Below are 27,593 nucleotides of genomic sequence, written 5' to 3' on the forward strand. Positions count from 1 at the left end.
GAGTAGGTAGACACCGTAATTTGACTGTAATACATGTACAAAATGTGCTAGGAATGGTTGTACCGTTATTATAGTACATATATTTATAGAGTCTGGAGCTAATTTTCTATAAATCAGAACAACTTTTCAGAAATACTTAATTTATTCCGAATTTAAGCTTCACCCAAAATTTAACAAAGTTTACAAAATCTTGATTTGATTTTCTTCAAAATTTCTCTCAATCGGTCAAATCTAATTAAGAGTCTGATCAAAATTAAAATGAAACTAAAAATTTATACTTCTCCAAAATGGTTTAAATTAATAAAATAAAATAAAAAGTTCTCTTCTCAAAATATTCAAAATCAAAATAACACAAAACTTGATGTTAACTTTACGATCAAAATCTAATTTACAATACTTCAAAAATTGAATTAATTATCAGACTCTGTTATATGGCAAACTTTAGAAATTTAAACACAACAGTATAAAATAAAAGATGTTAAACTAAACGCTGGTACGGGACTTACTACTTTGAAGACTATGGAGGCTGAAAAGAAACTATTACGCACTTAAGGAAAGAAAAGAAATTGAAAAACTTGACTTAAATCACACCGGGTAAAAATTTACTCTATATCCCAAAAGTATAGGATTAGAGGAAGTACTATCGCTTCTAAACTGCACGTCTGGACGCTCTGCTCTCCACTCGAAGACGGCCCCCTCTCTCAAGCCAACCAGCTCGGGAACGTATCACCGTTGACATCTCTAACAGCTGTTTTACTTGTATAACCAACAAAACAATGTCCACACACCGCGTCTAGTTAACAAAGAGCCTACTTCCTACCGCGATTCAGCAGAATGATTATAACTACGGTACATGGTAAACCTTTAAATATTCACAATATCCTACAAGAGATTCAGAACAATTTCGTGGGTCAATAAGATACCAAGATGTTCTATTGGTTAGCCATAACTTAAGAAATATTGCATATACCACAATATATACCGAATATGGTAAGGGTTATTAGTGAACCACTAAATGCTTGGAATATGCTAGAGGTGAATCACCAGTGAACCACTCACTACATGCGTGAATGCACAAGAGGTGAGCACCAGTGAACCATTATATTTTCTGAATACGCTTGGGATGGGCAATTAGTGTTCCACAACATTTAGCAATATCTTACATAATATTAGTGTTCATGATATTTCCTATCTTTTTGTGAGCCATTTTACAGCAGTGTAAAATAACAACTATGGATCCATGCAACTTGTTTGGAATAACCAAGCTTAGGGCTTAAAAATTTTTGTACTTAAAATATTACAAATTAACATATCCTTTTAAATAGTGTTGTATTGTGATTAAATTGTAGACGATTTAGAGTGTCTAAAAAATGCTTTTCTAATGTGTTTTTATTTTATATAAATATTATTTTGAAAATGGAATATTGTATTTTTGTCATTTTACGATATTTTAATGTTTATTATCTAAACAAATGTTTACTCCACCATCTAAAAATAGTCATACAGAGATTTTAACTTTTAACTGTACTAATTTTGAACTTTATGCATTTTTTAAACCCCACTTTTAAGTAACAAAAATTCTGTACCTAGATCATTAACCCTCCGGCTGGCGCGCATTTGAGCCTTGACTGGCACCCTGTTTTTGAAGCTTCGTGCAGAGTTTTTAATTTTTTATCCTGTACAATTAATTTTTGGAGAAAACAAAAAATCTTTATACATCAAATTACTCTGCAGAATATGTTGTACAATATAAACATAATTATAATTTGACTTGCCTAAATAATGGTAGATGTTTGATGGTCAGAACTCAAAACTTTTTTTTTCAAAAAACACTTTTTTATATTAAGCCATTAAATAAAACTGAAAATTAATTTTATTTAAAAATCTAAAATATGCATAATGTTCACTTAATTATGCACAAAAAGAAAATACATAGTTATAAATACTTTTATTTACAAATGAAATTACAATTGAAAAAAACAAGACTATATACGAGCACTAACAGTTGCCGAGTCGAGTCACATGGAAGTAGTCGGGAGCTTTTAGCGGCCAGTAAAATAACAAATATTCATATATATATAAAAGTGAATACATTATTAGAAGGCTTGGGATCTTGTGATTAAAGTGATATAACTTTTATGCGATTCGAGCGGTAATTATCGGAACTATGACGTAATTAGTAGACGATGTTTAATGAGTCGTATATTACGACTCTGCCAGTTCACGGCGGGAAAAAATGAGTCGTAATTTACGACGTTGCCAGCCGGAGGGTTAAATGTTATACATGTTTTTACCCCTCATCTCCCATAACTTCACTCCTTTTTAATTCAAGGATATATAAATGAATTTTAACACAACACATAATAAACTGATTGAAAAAAAACTTAAATTGAATATAAAAACTGTAGTATAGGATTACTTATTGTAGCTAAAGGAATATGCCTGCTTTGTTTATGTTCAAGATATGTTTTTTTTTTATCAGCTATCCTATTATTTCACAATGTTTTGAAATAAGCTTTGTTGAAATGGATGAAAGTCTTATTAGAAGACTTTTTACGAGAAGAAAACAGTATTACTTCATAATTAACTTCATACAAAGAGAATCAGTATTAGAAAAAGATTGCCTTTGAAGAAACAACTCCTAATTATGTTATACAAAGTGGAAAATTAGTGATCCTAAAACTGTTTATTTTGCACATCTTGGAGATTTGTTACACGTCTTAGATTAAAAAGTGATAATAAAACTGAGTTCAGTAGAGACCTTGGTAATGAACAAATTTTCATAAAAAATGTTTATTTTATATTTTGAGTACACTTCCTTGTCAAATACTATGTTTCTCACATAATTTTTTCTAGTGTTTAAAAGTATAATAATAAAATAGGAGTCTTTAATGAAAAAAGTTAGAATATTTAAACATTTATTTGGAATAAATTCAACCATAAGACCTTGGCAGTTTCTGTGTATGCAACAGTAAGTCTTCAACAAAGGGGTTCTTCTAAACCCTTATATTTTTGCTGAAAACGCCACGGTATGTTTCACATCAATCGGTCACAAATATTTCAGCACTATTTTGCAAAATATTTATATTATCTCGTTTTGAAATTACTTAGTTTTAATCATATCATTTTTTCATTTGCTTAATCACACTTATATATCCGACACTTTCATCAAACCTATAATCCTGTAGAGGTAAGAATCATTACTGTTGAACAGTTGATGAAGTTTTCTTGAAAATAGTTCCTGTAAACAGCTTGAAAGAAGAAAATGGAATTGATACACTACGAAAATTAATATTCAAGATTTATAAAGACAGACAACTTCCTATTTTCTTAACTCGCCGAGAGACCAAAGGCCATGACAATCTATAATAGATTTCTTCCTGAGATGTAACAAACCCATACAAATTTTCTATTTCTGTAAGAATCTATAATAACTATTTAACCAATGATTATAGGAAAGCAATTTTGATTCTTTGCCTTTTTTGCTTACAACCCATACCGGTCCACTCCAATATTAAAGAATGGTTTCTATTAAACTGAGACAAAGTTATTTGAACAGATTGTTAATTTATACTTAGTTTTATTATTGGTAAACTAATGTTATGTCTTAGCCTCATAATTATGCACTACTAAGGATTCAAACTGCAGACAATAAACAACAATGCCGTCGAAGGATAGTAGATGTGCTATGAATGTTCACCACCACTCAGTATGACATGCTGGGATGGTGCAAGAGTGAGGCAACCATGAACCCTCAGGGCAAGCACAAGGAGGCTACCAGTGATTACTCAGAGGATGCAGGATAAGGACGCCAACCAGAATGCCACTGCACTAACAGTAGTGTCATTCAGTACATTCAGTACCTGGTCTGCTCCTGCTTCCAGCAGGAATCGAACCATGTCCAGGTGACCCTTGTAGCAGGCCAAGGTGAGAGCAGACTCCTTGAACTCGTTAGAGTGGGTGTTGATGCCGGCTCCATGCTCCAGCAATATCTACAAGTACAATCACCTTTCTATCAATGACTTGCTATGATTTATCATTTACTCACTTATAGGAAGTGTAGTCACCTCCAGTTCACACTGTAATCCAAACCATGCTAATGTTAACTATGCATTCGATTACCAATTCTTGTTTGTAATGAAGCGGATACCAATTCTTGTAATGAAAGTGATCTCAATATTACGTTTAATTAACAAAATTGCTGATATCCAGGAGGGGTTCACTTCTGGCTGGTTTATACCTTCCACTTGAACCCACACTGGGCATAGTAAAAACCGACGTGTCACTTAACCCATTGCGGATCGTATTGTTTTGGCGCGTGGGCAAGAATTAATTTACGATCAGCGGCCGCACGAACAGCAATGGTGCACCACATCGTATCGCTCGCTATTGTATACTAGAAAATTCAGCTGTGAAGGTATTTGTTCAGATAGAACATGGGCCTACTGGAGTATCCGTGATGTAGGAACGATAACACGGGAGCAAGGTTTCGGGGTGGCAGGGATGATGTCTGAATCATAGTCTAAATAAAGCGGCTCGGGCGAAGCGATTACAACATCCGGGCCATTGTCTAGACTAAACCCGCCAACATGTACGTCTGCGTCGTTTAGTTCTGCGTTACTAACCTCAAAAGTATTGTAATAACAACTGAGGAAAACACCCAATCAGAAGCGCTAAAAAGCAGAGAGTAAACTCATATGAATGATTTTTCAACTTTGACATACAACTGCGATCTGTAGGATATTTATAAAACTTTTGAAAACTCGATAAACGTAGACCGTTGTTAAACATTCTTGGTTGACAAGTGAAGACGATCGCCCGATCTATCAGACATTAATAGAACTATTTGGAGGGAAACTTAAAAGCAGACTGCTTTTGCGACCTGAGCTCGTGCCGTTAGGCCCGGCCGCTGCGTGACGAGCCCAACTCGTCAGTGATCCGCAATGGGTTAAATCTGGGAAACTTTATGCATGTCCAGGAGCGGTACGTAACTAACCACAAATGTCGAGATTCTTGGATGCAAGGGTAGTTTGAAAGGTCTAGTCTACTGCGGGAGATGACTGTTGGAGTTGGTGAGGTTCATTAAGAGTCAAAGGTTCTTGCTAGCCTAAACATAAGTGTGTACCACCCCCCTGCCTGCTTTGACTGGAGAGGCTGGATCAGAGCTGACTTCCTCTTCTTCTGAGGGAACATGACTGAGATTAATGCCCTAATTTCTTCTTAATGGATTTCGACAAGAGGTGGCCCCTACCCCCAACCTTACCCATCCAGAATATCCTGTCACTCCAGAAGCAGCACAAAGGTCCTACTAGGACTAAGTGTAGTTTCTAAACTTCTTGTCCAACAACAAAATAAAACAAAAAAAAATCAAAACAAGAACAAAATAAAAAAAATAAAATTGCTAATCTCATATCCACATCAATTATGAACTGCCGACGGCTGATGGTTTAACATTAATCTGATCCAACGTAGTAGATGGGCACTATTTCAATGATCACCTTTATTATAACACCAAGAACATTACTTCCTATGGAAAATTCAGAAGTTCCCTTCATCAATGACTTAACAGAGACTGGGTTTGGTGGTAGGATCTTGCAGTTCATCTACTTGGGAGTTTATACATTTTTAGATTGTTTTTAAACCCGCTTTTATTAGAATTTCTTGTATGATTGTCACCAGTACTGATCCTTTATTTACAAGGAGTTCTTGTCACTTTTGATTGGAGAAGAGGGTTTCAGCAACTTCCCATTGTACCCAAAACTGTAATTCCCATGTTTTAAAGTTGAGCTTGAACTTTAGTTCTCCCATTGTTGCCATTGGTCATTAGACTTTGATTTACTGGGGAAATTTGTTGAGGAAACACTAGGTTTTAGCAAGTTACTCTTCTGTTACCTGTTATAATTGTCTACTTACAAAAATAATTCTTTTAAGACTGCAATAGGTTTTTCGTTTTGGTTCTAAATCACAACGGCAACATTCTTTCAGTAAATATGTTGTTAGGTAGGAATTAAATAGAGGAAACTGATGTAGGTATGAATTGCTACTAATGCACCTTCGCATCTGACACACATTTAGTTTGTACTAGCTATTTTAAAAACATTTCAATATTGTCCCTTCTGGAAATATTAATGCAGCTGTTGTTGCAATTTAAAAACTTTTGAACTTTACACAGGTTGATTTTGAAGTTAATTATTATAATGTAATAACTTTTATTGTTCATAATTAGACCATTTGTGAACACCCAGAAATTTTCTTTATGGAAGGCTTTTCATATGAAACACTTAGTCTAGACACACAACCGGGTGATGGTAGGCATTGGCGAGGGGTGGAGATGGGAGCCTGTATTGCTTATGTCTAAAAACATTTAGGCTCCCAGCAATTTTTGATGGAACATTTATTCTTTCTCCATAAACCTGCGTCTGTAACATTGATTTGTGGTAACTATAGCGCAAAGTAAACTTCGGTGGTTACATGGAAGGAGCGAGTCCAACTTTTATAGTACAGTAGTACCCAAGACGCGTGTCCAAACCAATTATTTTATCTCTAAATAAAATCTTACAACATTATTATTTAAACATTAATACTACGTATGCCTCAATCCAGCAGATCACATTTTCATCAATAGCATAGTGACTGTTATAAGTGACATTTTAAATTTAATCACTTAACTCTGCTACTTCTTAACCACAATGTCTTATAAGATAATTTTACTATTCAGGTCATCAGTGAATAAAGAAATTAACACAGAGATACCTTGAATATGAAATTGCATATGTATGTTCAAGACAACAAAGTTTTCTAATTTTTTCCTAAAAAATATTTCTGTTTGCTCTCTTGCTCTATACATGCAGTTCAGTGTTATAGATAGAAACGTAAGCACTGTCAAAATTGGAAGAAAGAAGATAATCTTGAAATGAGTATTAAAATAATTATAAAAATTGACAATGGTGTTTGAGAGAATTAATGTTCAGATTGATCTTTTTAAGAGGTAATAGCTCTCTGGCAGAATGTCCTGAGGTGAGAACCCTCTTCCACTTCCTCCCATCCCCTTACACACATTTATGGTTTCTTGGCTCAACTAACAGCCCTTAACCAAAAATATTTAGCTCACTAATCCTGACAGGAATCAAAATGAAAATTCTTAGTTTTAGTATTACTGAAGTGAATTTACTTATTAAGACCTATTACTTTTCAAGTAATAATATGATGGAAAACTAAGTTTGTTTATTATTAACGAACCATAAAATAGATTTAAAGAATATATGCCCAATAACTTTTAAACTCTAGAAACACTACTTTTATCCTGATTACTATTTGCACTAATTTTTTTAACATGTGTCAACCAGCCATTTTTTATCAGACCCTTGAGTTTTGAAAGGACATCACAACACATTCTACGACTAAACACAATCCTTAACACAGTTGCATATTGTTGTAATTAACTATTATGACTCAGGGTACGGTAGGGTAACTAAATCGTTTCCAGAGAAAATCAGAATACAAGGAAGGGCTTCTCAAGGACCCATCCCCCACCACCATTGTAATCAGAGAAAATTGTTAATTTTTTATGGCTCATGTTTTGTTAATACATTTTTTAAGCCTGATAACATATAAATACAAGTAACACAATCCAATTAATAATTACTAGATACGAAGACCATTCCAGAAGTAACCACCATTTGTTTACAGCACTGGTAGTGCTCTATCTCACACACTGGCACAAGTGACAGGTCAGTCACCATCTAGCCGTGGCAGTCAGGTCATACAAGCGCTCTTTATTTTCTATAGCTTTGCAAAATATGTACCACAATTGAATTTCCCACAAAATGTGTACTGCGATAGAGTTTCCCGCTAAAAAGTGCATGCTGTAATTAGGTTTTTACAATTAAACAATATTTGGCGGCATCTATTCGTAGGGAAGTTTGTGCCGTTTATGGACCAAACGTTATGAGTCAAGGGAGTGTATACGAATGGGTTTGTTTGTTTAAAAATGGACGAACAAACATACATGATAAAGAAAGGAGCGACAGGCCATCAGTGGTGAGTGATGAATTTTTAGACTAAATCAACAAAACAGAGAAGACCAACATTTCACAATCCCTGGGCTTTTGGATACATTTCCACAAATTTACCAGAAAAAGTGGCTTGGATCTCAGTGTTTCGATGACGACGATGAACTCAGACACTATAATTGGCTGTCTAATGGTACAGGCAGCAGAACCTTTTTTAAGGAGGCACTTCTAAGTTAGTCAAAATATATGATATGTGCTTAAATCTTAATAGCAATCATGTAGAAAAATAAAATAAGTATGTAGTTTTCAATTAATTGTATATAATAAAATATGTTTATCTAATTGGGTGTATTTAAAACTTAACAGCAGTTATGTTTAGAATAGCCCTTCTATTATTATTGTCTACGTAATTAGATTTCATAATATTTTCATTATTATATAGCAGTGTAATATTATGATATTACCTATTACTAGGATGAGTTTGAACCAGAAGTGTTGCAGTCAACACTGACTTGTAGATTAACCAACAACTTCAGTCCCAACAAGAATCAAATAAAACCGTAACTAATGTATGGCATAGAACACCATAACATTTGTTATGATTACCATAAGCTTGGCATAAACATCCTAATGTTGCCTTCCTCCTGTTGGATAGGGTGACTGTGGATTTGAATGCAAATTTGTTGGGTAACAGTGGATTTAAACGTAAATTTGTTGGGTGACAGTGGATTTAAACGTAAAATTGTTGGGTAACAGTGGATTTTAACGTAAAATTGTTGGGTAACAGTGGATTTAAACGTAAAATTGTTGGGTAACAGTGGATTTTTAACGTAAAATTGTTGGGTAACAGTGGATTTTAATGTAAAATTATTGGGTAACAGTGGATTTAAATGTAAAATTGTTGGGTAATAGATGATTTGAATGTAAAATTGTTGGGTAACAGTGGATTTAAATGTAAAATTGATGGGTAATAGATGATTTGAATGTAAAATTGTTGGGTAACAGTGGATTTAAATGTAAAATTGTTGGGTAATAGATGATTTGAATGTAAAATTGTTGGGTAACAGTGGATTTAAATGTAAAATTGATGGGTAATAGATGATTTGAATGTAAAATTGTTGGGTAACAGTGGATTTAAATGTAAAATTGTTGGGTAATAGATGATTTGAATGTAAAATTGTTGGGTAACAGTGGATTTAAATGTAAAATTGTTGGGTAATAGATGATTTGAATGTAAAATTATTGGGTAACAGTGGATTTAAATGTAAAATTGTTGGGTAATAGATGATTTGAATGTAAAATTGTTGGGTAACAGTGGATTTAAATGTAAAATTGATGGGTAATAGATGATTTTGAACGTTTCAAAAATTGAACATTATATCGACTTAAGCGAAACCATTATTACTGACACTCGGACTCTCCATAACTTTAAAACTGTTCATTATATGTAGTAGTGTCTATTCCACCACTTCTCTCATATGTAATTTGAATATAGCAGTTCTTCACCTTCATGAATGATTGGTTACTTCTCCGCTGTAAGCATATTTTTGACTCTCATGGTTTTGATTACGTTTACAATAAATTTACTGCATACTAAGGGAAATAGTACGTACCTCAGGCACGTCTTGTTCCTGACACTGTAAGATGTATAAACCTAATTACTTACCTTGGCCACGGTAACATGACCAGCACTAGCAGCTTCCATAAGTGGTGTGTGGCCATTTTCGTTGTGGTCCTCCACGTTGGCACCTGCCTCTAGCAACACTCTTACGCAATGTTCATGCCCGCCTGCGCATGCGTACATTAGTGGCGTGTTGCCTGTAACAAACCGCAAAGTTACAACCCTCTGTCAGGTTCACAATTAATTATGATATTGCCATAAGTTATAAAAGTTAACTTTACAAGAATGCTGTGGTGTTAATTTTAGTTCTACAACCAAAATCATACAAATAAAAAACAAAATTAAAATATCCAAAATCTATTACAAAATGAACAAGCTAAGAAGTATACATCTAAACAATTACATTTAAATAGAAAATACAGTTTACTCAGCAGTGTTGGTTTGCTTATAACTTGTTATTCATTTAGTGTTACAATATAATATGGCCAATCCAAGTTGTTCCAAATGATATTAACTGTTAGTGATATTAATTTGCAGAAGGAAAGTTATAGTTCCGATATAGTTCTTGACATTCACCCATGACAGCTTGAATGTTTTCAAAAAAAAGATTAAGCCATTGTTGTCATGAGATCCATAGGTCAAAACGTTCTCCATAGGTTCCATGGGTTGTTTTGTTCTCTATGTGGGTTAGTGTTTATTTATTTATTGTATTGTTATTATATTATATTTATTACATTGTTTAATATTGCATTTATTATATTACACTCGTCACTATTTTATTATTTATATTGTTTATTTATATATTTTGTATAATCATTTATGACAAGTTTTCAATGATTGTCTTTATTATTATTTGTGTGCCAGAAGTGAAGACAGTGTGCTATGGACTTAACCTTTATTAAACTCAAGCCACTGATGTATGTTATGGAATTTTAGTCAACTGCTATAATATTATTAGGGTAAATCCTGTTTTATAGCATGTAAATAACATAAAATAAATAAATAAAAGTGACTTATCACCTACAAAACACCAGTTAGATTGTTTGGCAGATTATTTTTAAGGTAACAGTGGTATTGTGAATTTACTGCTGATATAATTGCCTCATTATAACAATTCAATTTAAGAATTCATAATTCATGCCAGAATAGATTGGATATAACGCATATGATGACAATGCTTTAGTTACACATTCTAGTGACACTAAACCCAATTATATCACGATATTTGACGACAGCGTTTGAAAGGCTGAATCTTAATTCTTTCCAAACTGTAAAGGGATATATTCTAATGATAGATTTTAACTGAAACACCAAACACGATTATATCCTAAATTAAGAATTTATTATCAACGGTAATACACCATTTTACAGATAAGGATATTAACATGGCAATATAAATTATAGAAAAACAATACAAGAGTATCGATTAGGAACAATACAATAACACGTTGCAAGCACGCCCATGGATTATGTTTTAGTTCACAAAGAGCTTTTGGAGTAACATATGCACGCTTCCTGCTTTTTCACAATTAACTAGGAAGTATTTTTAGATGACCTACATTCCAAGCCAGGGAGAGAGGGTGACCTTTGTCTAGCTCTGTCCACCTGAGGAGACTTATTGTAGAGCCAAAACCAAATACATGACAGGAAAAGATAATAGGCCTTATATATGAAACCTTAGATCAAAAAAGCTCTGTTTATTAGTAGTTAATATAATTTTTCAGTTTTATTAGATTGTACTATGGATTTGAATGTAGATCAAAATAACAGTGTGGTAAATAATTATTTTTAGGTTTTTATCAAAATATATATGCAAATTTTAATTAAAATTCCCTGTTTCATATTTTTTATGTTTACCTCTTATAGCATATTTATATAAGATTAGCTTTAAACTTGGAGAAAAATATTTTTTATACATGGGTTGGCGTTAGAGGAAGACTATAGAATACATAAATGGCGTGGGAAGGGTTAAGACAGAATCAGCAATCCTCAACATCATTACAAGTTGTGTCAAGGTAAATTATAGTCAGTAAAGCAAAGGCAAAGTCTCTTATCTTATGTTGGCCTTTACGGCCACCATTAGTAGTTTTTATGGTGAAATATTTTAGAGTGAGATAGGGATTACCTGATGATGACTGGGCGTTGACATCTGCTCCATGAGCTATCAACAGCCTAACGATCTCCACAAAACCAGCAGATGCTGCCTCCATCAGAGGGGTACAGTCCCCTTTGATACCTCTGTCTTCCACATTCGCATGCATGGCCAATAACACCTGCAAAACACAAATTTGTTCAACGATTCTTATTTCATAATAGACATACTGAAAAAACAACAATAAAAATGAGGAAATAGTTGCAGATTTATAAATAAATAATAAGTAGATTACCATGTACTGTACATACACCATTTGTTACCCAATTTGAAAATCATAAATTTACTTGATTTTTGTTTACTTTACCACTATAGCAAAAAACATTTTTACCATGGGAACTTCAATTATTCTATTCCATACATTGTTTTCTATTCTATAGTCCGGCCTTACACCAGTCCAATCCCTCGAGTAATCCGGCCAGTACACAAAGGCAGTGTGGGTATGCCGATATCGTCATCATTCAAGTCACTGCGTGTGGATATGTGAAAGAGAGGGGAATAACTACCTGTCATCATAGCTGTCAATTCGCGATTCCAGCTTGTAGCGACAGTGTACTTAACACCATTGTTTTCCCATTTCTGAATAGTGTGCATATAATAGAAGAAGTTTGTGAGATATTTTGGGGATCATTTTATTTTTGTGCTTATTGCATTGTTCATAACTTATGGTGGTTAGTATTTGTAGTAGTGTGTTAAGTTGATAAATATTGTACTGTATAGTTAATGATAGTGTCACAGTGAGGTTGTACTGCACTGTGACTTTATTTGTGCTTTGAAACATAATCTTATATATGAATCATAATTTTTATTACTTTTTTATTAATTAAATTTAAAAATGCCATCAAATGAAAAACAAAAACTTAAAACTCTAACTTTAATTGAAAAGAATGAGATTATAAATAAACTTGAAAATGGTGCAACATTCACACAACTAGCGACAGAGTATGACGTGGAACGGGCAGTCATATATGATATCAAGAAAAACAAAGAAAAAATAAAGCCTTTATGAAAGAAAATGATAATCTTTCGACTAAACGGAAAACCTTTGAAAACTCGTTAGTATCTGCATATAGAAAAGTGTCTTTTTGTCTAGTTTGTACAGGAAATAAACAGACACACACCATTGCCAAGAGAGATGATACAAGAAAAAGGTAAATATTTTTGTAAAGTAATAGCAAGAAAGATGATTTTCAAGCTAACTAAGGTTGGTTAAAAAAATTCTAAAAATTTTATGGAATTTGCCTGCTTTTAGTGGTGAAAAACTATCTTATGATGAACCAGCAGTTGAACCTTATGAAAAAACTGTCTAAAAGTTGTCAGTGATTTTAAACTTGGTTCGGACCAGGTGTATAACGCTGATGAAAGTGGACTTTTTTGGTGGCTTTTACATAAAAATAACTGGTGCCTAAGGCTGAAGCTAAAGCTCCATGCTGAAAGGTTTCGAAAGAAAGAATAACATTTATGCCATGTGATAACACTAGCGGAAAACATACTTAATCTGATTTTTATCGGAAAGGCTAAAAATCCAAGAGCTTTCAAAAATGTATCTCCCTGTAATACATACAAATCAGAGCCATGGTTGAATGATGAAATTTTTGTTTTTGCAGTAGTTTTATCAAAACTTTGTAACAGCAGGCCAAAAATTTTTAAAGGAACACAAATTGTCTTAGAAGGCCCTACTAATCTTAAGACAATTGCCCTGGAGATACCCTGATGTAACCAAATTTTAAAAAGTGATGGCTGTATTCAAACATTGTTTTTACCACCTATGTTACCCCAATCCTACAACCAATGGATCAAAATGTAATTTAGACCTGTAAAATTAATTTTTTTTAAAGTCGGCTCTATAACGTGTTGAATAGTGACAAGAGTTGTTCAGTCTCTTAAGCAGGTCAATCTCAAAAATGTTGTTTTCAATCTGCACCATGCTTGGGTAAAAGTAACTACAAAAACAATTGTCTGCTCATGGGTGAATGTATGACCCGATTTTCCACTGTTAAAAGAATATAAGAAGCTAACATCAAGTACATCAGAAAATGGTCAATCTAGCTAAAAGGATTTAAGCATTCAAGGTTTTAAAATCAAAATGAAACTGAGTTGAATGAACTTCAGGAAGTTGTTCCCCTTCATGGTGGTATTGAAGAAAACATAACAATAAGTGACATTCAATCTTGGCTTGTTGGCAGCCCTGAAGAAAACCTTCAAATCATGAGTGATAAGAGAACTTATTCAAGAAATTTCTGAAGAAGAAGACATGGTGGAAAAAATTAAAAACATTCAAGAGCAAGTTCACTCTATAAATGTTGACAATGCAATAGTAGCCTTTCTAAAAAGCATCAAGTGGGCGAGGAAAATGGAGAAGCAGCACAAGACATCTTGGTTTTAAAAAGACTATATGACAATGTTTTGAAAATGTCTGTTATGTCCAAAAAGCAAAATAAAAACTACAGACAGTCTTTTTGTCAGAAATGAAGCAATACAAGTTTCACAAAACCAACACTTCTTAAGAATTTGAAACTGAGGTGGGCTCACATTGATTTTTTTGTTTACCTTTTTAATTTGATCAAATAATATTTTTAATTTCATACTTTACTTGTGCTTAATTTCTTTCCCAGGAAAGAATCAAAAGTATTGATGTATAAATCTTATTTCCAACCAATTTTATTATATGGAGCAGAGACGTGGACGTGGACTAAAAATGATTTAAGCAGATTGCAAGCTGCAGAAATGAGATTTTTTAAGAGGGATAGAGAAGACTACAAGAAGAGATAGAATAAGGAACGAAATAACCAGAGAAAGATTGAAGGTAGTTTCACTGCAAGAGACAATGGAAGGAAGAAGAATACAGTGGATGGGGCATGTGAAGAGGATGGGAGATAATAGAATGCCTAGAATAGCACTGGAGAAGGAGGAAGGAGGAAGAAGACCAAGAGGAAGACCGAGAGGAAGATGGGAGGACCAAGTGTGGAAAGACATAGAGAGAAGGGGACTACAGAAAAATACAGGTGGATGAAGAGGAGACCTGGAAGGATAGACTAAAGTGGAGGAGGCTGTGTACGACGACGACCCGTGAGAACGGAAACGTCTGACGATGATGATGATGATGACTTGTGCTTAATACAAAAGTACTTTAATGTAAATACATACTGTATTTCAACTGCTGTACTCTACATTTTTTATTTTACTATTAAACATCTTTATGGTTAGAATTCACTTTTTGAGTAACAATACATTCTATTACATAATTTAAACACGTTTATCGATTGAACTCCAGTAATCCGGCTTTTTGATTAGTCTGACACATGTTTAGTCTGAACTGTGTCAGATTAGTGAGAGACTGCTGTGTATACAAATAAGCATTAATTGAAAACTAAAGGTTTTATAAAAATAATGTAACTTTACTATGCACACTGCCAACTGACACTACAATTGGTGCGAACTGTCAGCCGTACTAAAAATATACAGATGTTATATTTTACTTCGAACATAAAAATACTTTAGTCAGGGTCACAGGAAGCCTTCATACACTCAAATTATTTTTGTTGTTAGTAAGTATTATGCAAAAGACAGCAGACGGGCAGATATATACCAGCTCGTCTCTTTCAGCAAAACTAGTACGAGAGGTTATATACCCCTGTCATCTTCAGCACATTACAGATACCTGCCCGCTCATCCTAAAAATGTTACACCAAATTTTTTGTATTTTTAAGTGTAAAGTAATAAAATTGGTCATAATATTTATGTATATTTATATATATTTATAAAATGTATGTATATTTTATTGCCTTTGCTAACAGTCTTGATCAAATACATGTAATGTGCAGGCTGATAGAAAACGTTCAATAACAATTATATACTATACAACAATTCAGTAGGACAGTAAACTTAATATTTTGGAGATTTTTATTTAACATTAAAAAACTGATTTAGATATATTAAAAATGTTGTTGGAAATTCTAAAAAATATGAACAGAACAAAAACCATGTCAAAGTTCATAGTTAAAAAATATTTCTTAAACAAATAAAAAAATCAAATCATTATGAAAAAAAAATCTAATTTACTTAGTAAGTTTACATACGCTTTAGGCATAGTAACTAGCAGAACAAGCCAGGAACAACAGGCTATCACCCTCCTAAGTAATCTCAAACACTCACACTACTACCTTCAGCAATTATTATAAGTTGATAAGATTAACTGTGCGAATTCATCACAACCAACAGAACAAGCCAGGGACAATAAGCTCCCGCCCTCCTCGGTAGTCTCATATCCACTACTACCTGCATCAATTTTAAATGTGGTTGGTAAGTTTACCTGAGCTAACTCATAATAACCAAGAGAACAAGCCAGGGACAATAAGCTCCCACCCTCCTCGGTAGTGTCATGTCCACTACTGCCTTCATCAATTTAAATGTGGTTAGTAAGTTTACCTGTGCTAACTCATAATAACCAGCTGAACAAGCTAGGGACAATAAGCTCCCGCCCTCCTCGGTAGTGTCATGTCCAATACTGCCTTCATCAATTTAAATGTGGTTGATAAGTTTACCTGTGCTAGCTCATAATAACCAGCTGAACAAGCCAGGGACAACAGGCTCTCGCCCTCCTCGGTAGTCTCATGCACACTCCTGCCTTCAGTAAGCAGCTTGCGGACTGTGCCCACGTCACCATCCGAACACGCCTCCGCTAGAGATCTGCAATAATATGTGGTTTTAATATGGGATACAAGCATTAAAAGGAGGGATATATATATACAAAACAAGATGATGGTAATTTCACTCATTGAAGTGCATCCTATTATCTTAATTTATCAGGGTGGCCACTCAAAACCTCTTCTCAAATTCCCGGTCTAGAATTTCCGATTATCTAGTTTGACAACTGTAGTACTGTATTTAACCCTTACACCAAGTGCAACGATGACGTCTTATCGTCACTAGCAGTATTTGTAAGAAATGCCACAAAGCTGCGGTACTCTAGCACTTCGTTGCTAGCAATATGCGAGAAATTTAGTGACGATTTATTGTTATCACCTATTTTAAGCTCCTTAGTTTTTATCTCTGTGTCAACATAACACTGTGTATACCTAACAACTTTCCTTTCTGTGATGTTCAGAAAATACATGTATCCAATCCATAAATACAAAGATAACAAATAAATACCAACACAACGCTACCATGGGGCAGACTGCAGTGCAGTATTGCGGGTCAGAGGTGTAGCGGTGGACTAACTTTCGGTACGAGACAATGATTTCGCCTGAACACAAGGTCGGTTCAGTACAATTTACAAATAAACAGACAGTGCAGACTCAGTCAGTTAGATTACAGTCAAGAACTACGAAACGACAAGACATAAAGATCCTCATGAACGTTGTACTATTTGGTTTGAACAGTTCGAACCGTTTGAACGATTGCCATGTGTGCGTAGAAGTTGTTCCGGTAAATAGTTGACCGGAGAACTGACGGGATTTCCAGCCATCGTCCAACCAATGCCGCTCTAACGACGGAAACTGATGAGCGTGGCTAATTCAATCGGCTGGCCGTCTGCCGTTTGTAGACTGACAACAACATTAAGTTGCGTTTACACTTGTAAGTAAAGTTTCGAGAGAATCTGCACAACTACTGTAGCATAATGTGAACAAGCAATTTTACTCACGATAACTGTCACAAGTATTTGCTAGAGTTGTATCGTTGGTTGTTCTGGGAGTCAAGACGAAGTCTGTTCACATACAACAGTGATGTCTCAGCAATGTTTATAATTGAAATTTTAATAGTTGACACTGTTCTCCAGTTCTTGTAACCAAATGCTGGCACTGGTTGCGGCAGCGCTCGTTTAGACTAGCGATGTTTAGTTGGACACAAAACTTGCACAATTTTTTGCCGATGTAAACGCAGTTCAGTCGAGATTTGGATGTGACTGTGATATAAAGACATAACATCACTTCCTGTGTTTTAACCTTTGTAATTTGATGACAATCAGAGCGTGTGTGAGGAGCAATCGTTCATAGACCAACACTGTACATTTTAGGCCTGTGCTATCTATCTATCACACGTATTTCCAAAACACTAATTTCTCTAAAAAAAATTAGAGTTGGACAACAACTTCCGGAGACCCAACTTCGGCGACTGAATACTTAAGTACAAAAAAACCCGTTTGTATCGCGGTTACTACCGCCCTGTGTTACCGCTTAAAGTGTACTACTCGTTAAGTCAGAAACGATCGGTCAGCCGATTTTAATTGTCCAATGCATTGTTACGCTTTTTTGGGGGGACGGAGACGGAGGCTTACCAAGACACAGGAGTAAAACTAACCAAGATAAACTCACTACACTAGTAGAGGTAACCTTAGATCAACGGGCCACAGATGTAGCTCACGAACATACGTCGATCTTCATTCACAATTTTACGAGCCACGTCACGTAAAATACGATGTTTCATGATTAATCAGTTCTTTATTCAAGAAGCTGTCAAACTATATCTTCATGTTATAATTCTTAGAGACAAAAAAATTATTTTTGAAATTTTCCCGGTTCTCAGAAAAATTCCCGGTCCATTAAATTCTCTTATTCCCGGTTTCCCCAGTCGGGTGGCCACCCTGTTTATTAATGTGTGTTTCTAAATTATACAGTAAGAGCTACAAAAACATCTTGTAGCAATCAATACTTTGTGTATTTCCGATCAGTAAGTTGTCCACGAATAGACACAGCAGGCTCTAGACAATGTGCTAAAATAAAAATATAAAACACGAATTAAAGCTAAAATATTATTTGTTAAACTAGAGTAATTTATTAATTTGGTTATCTATCTACATTTCTTGGCATAGAACGTACAAAAATGTGTTAGCAATCAATAATCTACGCACTACCGAACAGCTGTGGTCTACGAATAGACTTATTTGGATTCAATATTCAGCCTCCGCACACCACTAGTTGTAATATTGGGATATCGTGATTTTCGAAGCATGTTTTAAGCACTCCTATTTATATCAGAAAAGAATAAAAAGAGTCGCAGTATCGAGTACTGGAATCGCTTTGTCCTTAGTAAAAACTCCAGGGATATTATAAACATTTTACACGTTTTTGGATCCCATAATTTATGTGTAATCTATGCTTTTCCAGATTTTCATAGATGGTGGGAGCTCTGGCTACAGTCCCGTGAAAATATTGTGGCTTCAAATATTATCCCACTGCCGGCCAAAATATGGAAATTAACTGATTAATTAACTGGAAATTGCAAGAACTGTCGCAAGCACTTACTACAGCTGTATCGCTGAATCACACACGAAATTGACGTCTCGACAATGTTTAAATTTAAATAATGATGCCCGACACTGCTCTCTAGTTCTTGCAAACAACTGTACAGCACTGGTTGCGGTAGCACTCATGTGAACACTAGCACCCGTTTAGACAAGTGTTTTTTACTGTTGGACACAAAACTTGCACAACTTTTTGAATCGTGTAAACGTAGTTAAGTTTAGTCGAGGTTGTTCCCGTCATATCATCAGTTTCTTTGTTTTCTCCTATGTAATCTGACGACCAAATGGATCATGTTTGTGAGGAGCAATCGTTGACACAACCGAAGCCTCAGCCACAATACGAGCAGTAAGCGGTGAGCGTTACAGCACCGGTTTAATTTAATGTTTGTATTGTAGATATGGAGAAAGCACTACAGACATGAGCGGCAGGGTGATATTCCGCTGCCAACTCCTGATGTTACATTTTTCTCCTGCCACTCAGCCCTCAGCTCATTCAGTCATTGCTGTACATCATATCGGACCCAAACACCCCCTTCTCGACTTAACTTGTGGTCGCAAATCCACTATTTTTTCTCCAAAAGGTAACTTATCAGGTCTGGTAAAAATCCAACACCCCACTTTGGTGACTGAATAAAACTTAAACACAAAAACTGCTTGTACCGCAGCCACTACCGCATGCCACAGCTAATAGTGTACCGCAGGTGTGGTGGTAGAGGCTTGAGACAATTGGTTGGTCGACTTTAATTGTCCAATGGATTGTTACGTGTATGAAAAGATTGCCGTGACACAGGGGTAGAACTAACAAAAATAAAATCCAGTACACTAGTGGAGGCAAACTTTGGATCACGGCGTCAAATGGGAGCTTACCAACATATGTCGATCTTCATTCACAGTTTCATGAACCACGTCACAGAAAATACGAAGTTTCGAGATTAAACGCGTTCTCATTCAACTTTCAAATTGTTTTCATTTCATAATTTCTTAGAAACAGTACAGTCAAACCTCATTAGTACGAACCTTGATAAAACGAATTCCTCGATAAAACAAATTCATTGATAAGACGAAATCCTTGATAAGACAAATTCCTCTATAAGAGAAATTTTTTCAAATCCCCTTGAAACTTTGGTAACACTCGATGCTAAAAACACCTCTATACAACTTGGTAATTAGATAAAAACATCCATAACATGGATTTTTTTGTGATTTAGGCTAACACTGATTAACTTTTATACAACGAATAAACTTAGCACAGAACCTCTACAAGACAAACGCAACCTCTAATGAGACAAACATTTCACAAACAATTTTTTTATAAAATATAGATCTGTTAAGTAAAAGTTTCTAAAACCATATGTACCAGTGATTTAATACATACATGGGATAATGTATTTTTTAAATTGTTGCAGTATTATAGAGGTTCGCTACAAAAATTTTCAGTTTACAGAAGTTATCTCAGAACAAGGACAAACTCTATAAGACGAATAACAGCAGTATTAAACCTCGATAAAATGAACCTCTTTATTAAGAATACCTCGATAAGACAAATTTTTTTACATAGCCCTTGAAATTCGTCTTATCGAGGTACAACTGTAATGTGTACATTTTTTTTGTATAAAAAAAAAAAAAAAAAAAAAAAAAAAAAAAATGACTATAATAATAATTAATTACATTGTAAATAGATAATTAATTAAAAAGCTGGATTTTTATTGTTTTGGGAAAAAAAATATTTTTAACTTCAATAGCGGGGATTCTAAAATGGATAATTTCCACTAAAAATAAAAGATCAACATTTTTAACCCATATCAATACAATATTCTTCTTATATGAAATAAGAATAAAGAATAAATGTATTATGTACACTTACTATATAGAGAAGGGCAATTTTCATCACAAACAAGTTAAGCGAGTTACCTGGTCTCCTGTTGGGGGCGGGGGTTCTCACTGCGCATGCGCGTGAGTGCTGCGGCTGCCTCGTCTAGAGCACAAGACACACTCGATGTCAGCCTCCGCAACACCTCAGGGTCAGCTAGGTGCTTGCCGTCGCCCGCAGCAAGTTTGCCGATACCTGCACAGTGGCAATTTTCTCTAACTGAAGCAAAACAAACTATATTTGATAATAACAACTTAGTTTTTAATGATGTAGTAAAACAAATGTGTGACTAAAATGAAATTAATTTATTCATTATTCATATTATTATTTTTTCTGTCTAATTTTGGCTGTGATCAGAATTTTAAATTGTAACGTTTTCTTTTACTGCATTTATATACATAATATTGTTGAAACTTTTTGAGTTCTCCATATAAATAGGATTTTATCTACACATATATTATAAATAAAACGGACTTCAAATGATTATTCTTTTTGAATGAGTAAAGTATTGTAATTTACACAGTATCAAATGCCTTTGTCAGGCCCAAGAATACAGTGTGTGACTTGTTTTTTAATTCATAGCCCCTTCACAACTTAGCATAAATAGCAGACAATTCTTAAAAACCGTACCTGATTTTTAGAACAAATATTGGTGTGTATTGATTGGTTAGTAAATTAAGTTTAAATCTTTTAACTAGCATGTGACACTGTGTGCGATGATCATGACACATCACTCACTGCGATTGTAATCTGGGAACATGTTAATCTATGACAATTTCTTTCCCCAATTTGATGAATGCTGGCAGAAATAATATGGGCTGTTAGTCCTTACAGAACCTTGTTTATAAATTGGTATAACACTATACTATCTGAATAGATTCCCATTTTCTAAAGAAGCCATTTTACAGCAATTCAACTTGCAGTTTTTATCCATGTAACAAACAAGGTTTACACATTGTTTATATCAATAGATGCTTTCAAAGAACTTAGATTATGAATAATCTGTGTCGCTTAATTAACACAAATTAATTAGCAATTAAGCTTGTAACAGTATTTAATTGTCCGTATTTTTTTTTACCACATTACATTTGCATTTGTTGTCAGACAGTGGATTTAAAAAGATTAAGTTCTCATTTCATAATTGTTATAATAAATACTTGATGAGTGAAAGTAAATGCAACACAAACCAGCGGCCTGTAAGAGAGCCTCTAAACGAGCCTGGGTTTCTGGATCAACCGAATGGTCGTTATCTTCTGGTGACAACAGGAACTTAGATGTCTGCAGACTGGGCTCATCAACTAATTCTTCATTGTCGATGACAAATGACTCGACCTGTAATATATTCAATACATTTTACTCACTGTTTCATAAACAAAACAAAAAATGATGTAATAAAGGTCGACTCCTGAAAGTTCAGGGAAAGAAAAGAAATTCTAATTGGTGTGGTCGATTGATTAATCAATCAACTACAGAAATGAATAGAATATCTTTGAATATGTGACGAATAAAACTGACTGTTAAGTATCACTTTATTTACGCACTAGTGTATCTGATAATGGGATAGAAGCTGAGACCACATAACAATCTACATAAGTAGTAAGACCAACTAGTTATTACAATTTATTGCAACTGCCGGACTTATGATCATATTTATTTACCATTCAGTGCCAAGAAAGGTACATAAATCTATTTAAGCATGCCAGGATGTGTCTGTCTGCCAATTTTTGGACAATTCTAAATACTAGCTAAATTTCAACTTCAAATGTGTACATCCATAGCCTACATACAATTAAGTAATGGATAATTACCAAAATTAAAAATAAAGTTAGGTAATTAATTAATTATTGTATTATTTGAGTGCTAAGAAATAGTAGCCAGAATGGGTAGTATTAATAATTAGATAATATTAAATAAAATTATGATATCGATCTTCTTTAACTGTTGAATAATAAATTGCACAGCAACAATTCATAATATCCCAGTGTGAAACATAAGCGTAGATGAAACTAAGTGATTCTAATGTTCCAAGCTCTAAGGTACAGAGTATGTCAAAACGGAACACCACTGGCATTGAGGACAAATAGAATGAATAAAATCCAAACTTACTTCAAAGGTAGATTGAAAATGTATGTTATATAATAATTCTTACTGAATAAAAGCACTAGGTTCTTTACAGATACAAGTCTGTTATCAAACAAATTTAGATGGACATTGGAGAAAGGTTTTAAGGTAAATATAGTGTAGGTAAAGAGAAAGGCCAACAATACAGGTATAGTACAGGTTGTATTATATGGATTTCAAGACAACAACAAAAACTGTGCTACGACACGTAATACAAAGTGAACTGATACTTAACAGCTGTTAACACTTTCAGCTGAAGTTCAGAGGCAGAAAAAATTTGTTTACTCTAAAATTTTAGAAAATATTTTATTATTTTAAACTGCTTGTAAGTGTAATGCAGATTACAAGACAAAGTTATTATCTAATTTTAAATGTTGACTGCGCCAATGATCAATAAACCATCTAATGGGAATAGAAATGCTATTTATACGTTTACACTTTCGTCAATGGAACAGAGGCAAACTGTTATTGTTATTGAAATTGTTGGAGAACGATTAATAATTAAATAACTTAATTCAATTAACTATTATGGCATGTTGGAGGGAAATACGAATCTTATAAAAACTGTTACGGCTTCAGGATCCCAAAACACTGTTCTTTAAACTTAAATCTAAAATGGATCAGGAGATTTGAATAACTTTGAGTGACTATCGATTATCTCAGGACTGTTTATTATGTCATAGAAAAAGAATACATATTGTCCAGTTTTTCAACAGGAAATTGTGTGCGAAGACGCGGGTAACTGCTAGTAAATATATATATATATATATATATATATATATATATATATAATTTCAATATCAATTTCAATAAACTGATATAAAACTTTACATCACTATCATATTATTGTCCCTTGGTGTGGCTCAAAATATAAGCTGAGATTGAGGAATTTCAAGCTAATGGAACCCAATGGATCTTGGAGATAAAAATTTATCATTATCACTTTATGGGTTTATTTACATGGATCTTCCAACATAGATACAATAATTTTTCATCTTTAAAATAAAGAATTTTTAATTGTATGAGAGTTTATATAAGTCTATGACACTATGACTATGAGTATTAGCATTTCAAATAAAAGATAATTTAATATAAGCCGAATAACTTGAAACAAAACTTTATTGCATCTAAATTAAGTAGTGTATAATAAAGTATTAATACAAAAGTCTTAAAATATAACATCATTATACAGGAGGATTTTCTAAAAGCTAATTGTAAAGCAGTTTCATGGTTATATTTAATGTATTCACTGATCACTGAGACAAACATGTTAAAAATCAAATTGTTAAATAAGACAGCTTGGATCTAAGGTTTATTGCATTTAGAATATGAAGGAATATCTATTATGTAAGAAGGGCTACTTAGCGATTGGTAGAGGTTTGGAATACTAATTGTTATTAATTATAATGGCCTGTAACAAGTTGTCTCAAAATCACTCAGTATGGATAAAGCTGCAGTAAAGATCTTAAATAAATATTGTATAAACATTACAGTAATTTATTTACTATTCATAACTCTTGATGGCGTTCATCTGCAACAAATTGTGTTTGCAAATAATTAATTAATGCCTTCGCCGCAACACGAGTCATGAATTTTAATATTGATGTATAATTGAGAATATTAACGCTCAATTTTAGGAAATCATGATGTTTTGTTATATAAACAACTAAATTTTTAAAAATAATTAGAGATTGTATTCTTTATTCTATGAGAAGGGGTATACAAAGTTGACTGGTTTTTTATTTGGTAACAATCTTTGAAACATGCCTGAACAACTAGGTCTTTTCCTTAAGTTACAATTTTCCATAATAATCGTTCTGTATATAAATAAAAGTAACTCTTAAAAGTATATTACAAAAAGGCTGTTGTTAACCCTTTTACCAACACAGACCAATGTAATAGGCTTTATAGTTTATTTTGAGTAACACCACTGGCCCCACTGGCCTATCTAAACGGCTATCAGATTACATCCTCTGCCAAAACCTGATATGCTGGCTCACAAGGAGAAATGCTGCAGGCCAATTAGATTGACTTTGCATTGAGTAAAAATATAAAATAATGTACCCAAAAGTGATAGAACAACTAAATATCAAGCAGGCCATGCACAACTGCTCCATGTTGTCAGCTGCTGATTAACATGGTTTGTAAATATGTGTGAATAGAACTCAAAACTGATTGTACTTTTATACTTCTTTAAAATAAAAAGTTTTAAAATTGTTTAATACATTTGGGTTTTTACACTCACGAAATTAGAAAAACTGGTACAAGCTTTCAAAACTATACACATGTAAATGTAGAACATTTAAAGACAAACAAAAATTATAATTTAGCGATAATGTAAGCGGATTTATAATCGTTTGAACAGATGTCAGTATATTATTAAATTTAATCACAGTGTTTTACAGCCTTCAGGTCGGCAATGTTCCAATGACAGTCAGCTGCATTAGCACTTGGCAATCATTGCGCACCAAGGTAACATACATCTGTGGCGGTAAAAGGGTTACTAAAATAAAAGCAATCATACATTTTATATATGCACTCAAATCTTATCTGTTACATTAAAACCATCTATTAATGCATTTAACCGTATCTAAAAATAGCCCAATTTTTTAAAACCTTTTACACTAAAAAACTAAGAATTAAAACTTTATATTCTATGTATAAATACTACAAACAAGAAGACTAAGGTTAAGTGATCTTTTCAGTTCCATAACAACTGATCAGTTGTTGACTTTTTGAGTATTTTGTGTGTTAATTGTATTGTTTAGTGTGTTTACTTTGTGTCAACGCTTTTAGAACCAAGAATCAATGTTGAGCGAAAAGGTTCTATACTACTGCTACAAGTACAAATGCTGTGACATTAACTATAGGAATGTGAATGTTGTACTATTAAACCTAGTCATCTAACCTTCACCGTATTCTATAGGTTTTGATCTACTGATAGAAGCTTTGTATTGTTTTTCTTCCTCTTTGTTTTGTGAATCACATCTTTGTAACAATGTTTTCTCTGATAGCTGACGTAGTCTTGAACACAACATACAGTTTACAATTGTGCCGATAATTGTGTCTTGGTGTAAACAAGGACAAAAAAATAAATTATTGCTCTTTTTATACATTTTGTTGTATAAAAGTACTGTAAATAAATTTTATTAAATTAAAAATTTGAGCGAATTAGTTTCTTTTCTTTTCTAGAGGCTTATAACTTTTTACTTTGGCTTGTTTTGATATTTTGGAAACAATATAAAGATTTAAATATAAATTATTGTAAGGAAGGGGCAGAGTACTATCAATACCAACAAAGGCTAAATTTGTTTAGAAAACTACTGTCAAAAGCAAGAGTCACATTATATAATAAACTCCCTGAATGTACAAAATTTGAAAATAATAAAAACAGAGCAAAATTTTTTGCTGACCTAAGTATTAATAATAATGTACAAATTTACAGAACATAATAATATAATAAAATAAATAACTTAACTCCATATTCAAAATAAATAACAATAAAGTCTCTCGGTTCTAAACAAATCACAACACTACTTACACGATTAAATTCTTAAAATATTTCTACCTCTTTATGAAGAGTCATATTCAATCAACAAACCGATATTTCGATATGGTCCAGGCATTTTATGAGTGCATTTTGGGAAATAGCTATGGCACTAAAAGGTTTTATCTTTTTACTCCACAGTTCACTATAAGTATTATAATCTATTTAGTATTATTTTAGTGTAAATTCAGAGTAAAAACACATAGATAAACTCAGTTACATAGATAGGTCTACAAATTCAAATAAAAAAATGGTCATTGTTAGTTTTTTAGTACCTTTTAATACTGTTAAAGAAATACTTAACAAAACTGCTAGGCCTATTTTTAGTTAGTTTAGGTTTTCTGAAGTTTTATTGATAACTGAAAATATATTTGACGAAAACAAAACATCACAAATAATATATTAACGTGTTTACTATAAAATAAATATTTACAATACAAATATTTACTATAAAATCTGCGATCTACACCTATAGATAAATATACACATTATTTATGTACATTATTATCTATTTAGCAACATATACAAATAAGGCTATAAGAAATTTATTAATAAGCATACACAAAAAAGGCAAAACAGGCTTGCCGCAATAAAGGGAAATTTACTCTGCCAGTTCTAGGGCAATATTCTCACAAGAAAATTATCACGCAAACACATGTGCTTAATTTATTTCTGTGATGGCACACACTGCAGTAATTTGCTCACATCATGTTAGATTGTCTCGCACCCTCATAATATTAATCCATTTAATATAATATTTTTGACCATGGTTTCATATCTTAACATACATGTTAATATTCTCCAGTAATTTTTATAAAATAATATTTTACAAATTTTAACCCAACATAATGCAAAATCACAGTTTCACTGAACTATACCGTGGCATGCACCGTTAGCCAATTGCCGCGTCTCTACATTTTGCTATTGATGGGTGAATAGTAAGTATACTTTCTTGAAAAAAAAAAACTAAAAATTGTAATAACTGAACCACACCATATTCAACACTGAATTTTAAAAGAAATTT

General features: G+C 33.4%; 1 protein-coding gene across 7 annotated transcripts in view; it reads right to left on the reverse strand.

The window, feature by feature from the left end:
• Positions 1–27,593, reverse strand: part of LOC124362183 (ankyrin repeat domain-containing protein 17-like) — a 125,099-nt gene that overhangs the window by 81,061 nt on the left and 16,445 nt on the right. For 6 of the 7 annotated variants that reach the window (XM_046816451.1, XM_046816455.1, XM_046816453.1 and 3 more), the window contains exons 2-7: positions 22,089–22,233; positions 20,943–21,096; positions 16,330–16,474; positions 11,759–11,906; positions 9,679–9,830; positions 3,864–3,992 (exon numbers count right to left, since the gene is read on the reverse strand). In XM_046816451.1, the coding sequence (XP_046672407.1) occupies positions 3,864–3,992; positions 9,679–9,830; positions 11,759–11,906; positions 16,330–16,474; positions 20,943–21,096; positions 22,089–22,233 (873 nt within the window). The remainder of the gene's footprint in view (positions 1–3,863; positions 3,993–9,678; positions 9,831–11,758; positions 11,907–16,329; positions 16,475–20,942; positions 21,097–22,088; positions 22,234–27,593) is intronic. The other variant, XM_046816454.1, reaches the window with a different exon arrangement.

The sequence above is a fragment of the Homalodisca vitripennis genome, chromosome 5 (genome assembly GCF_021130785.1).
Source record: "Homalodisca vitripennis isolate AUS2020 chromosome 5, UT_GWSS_2.1, whole genome shotgun sequence".
Classification (NCBI taxonomy): Eukaryota; Metazoa; Arthropoda; class Insecta; order Hemiptera; family Cicadellidae; genus Homalodisca; species Homalodisca vitripennis.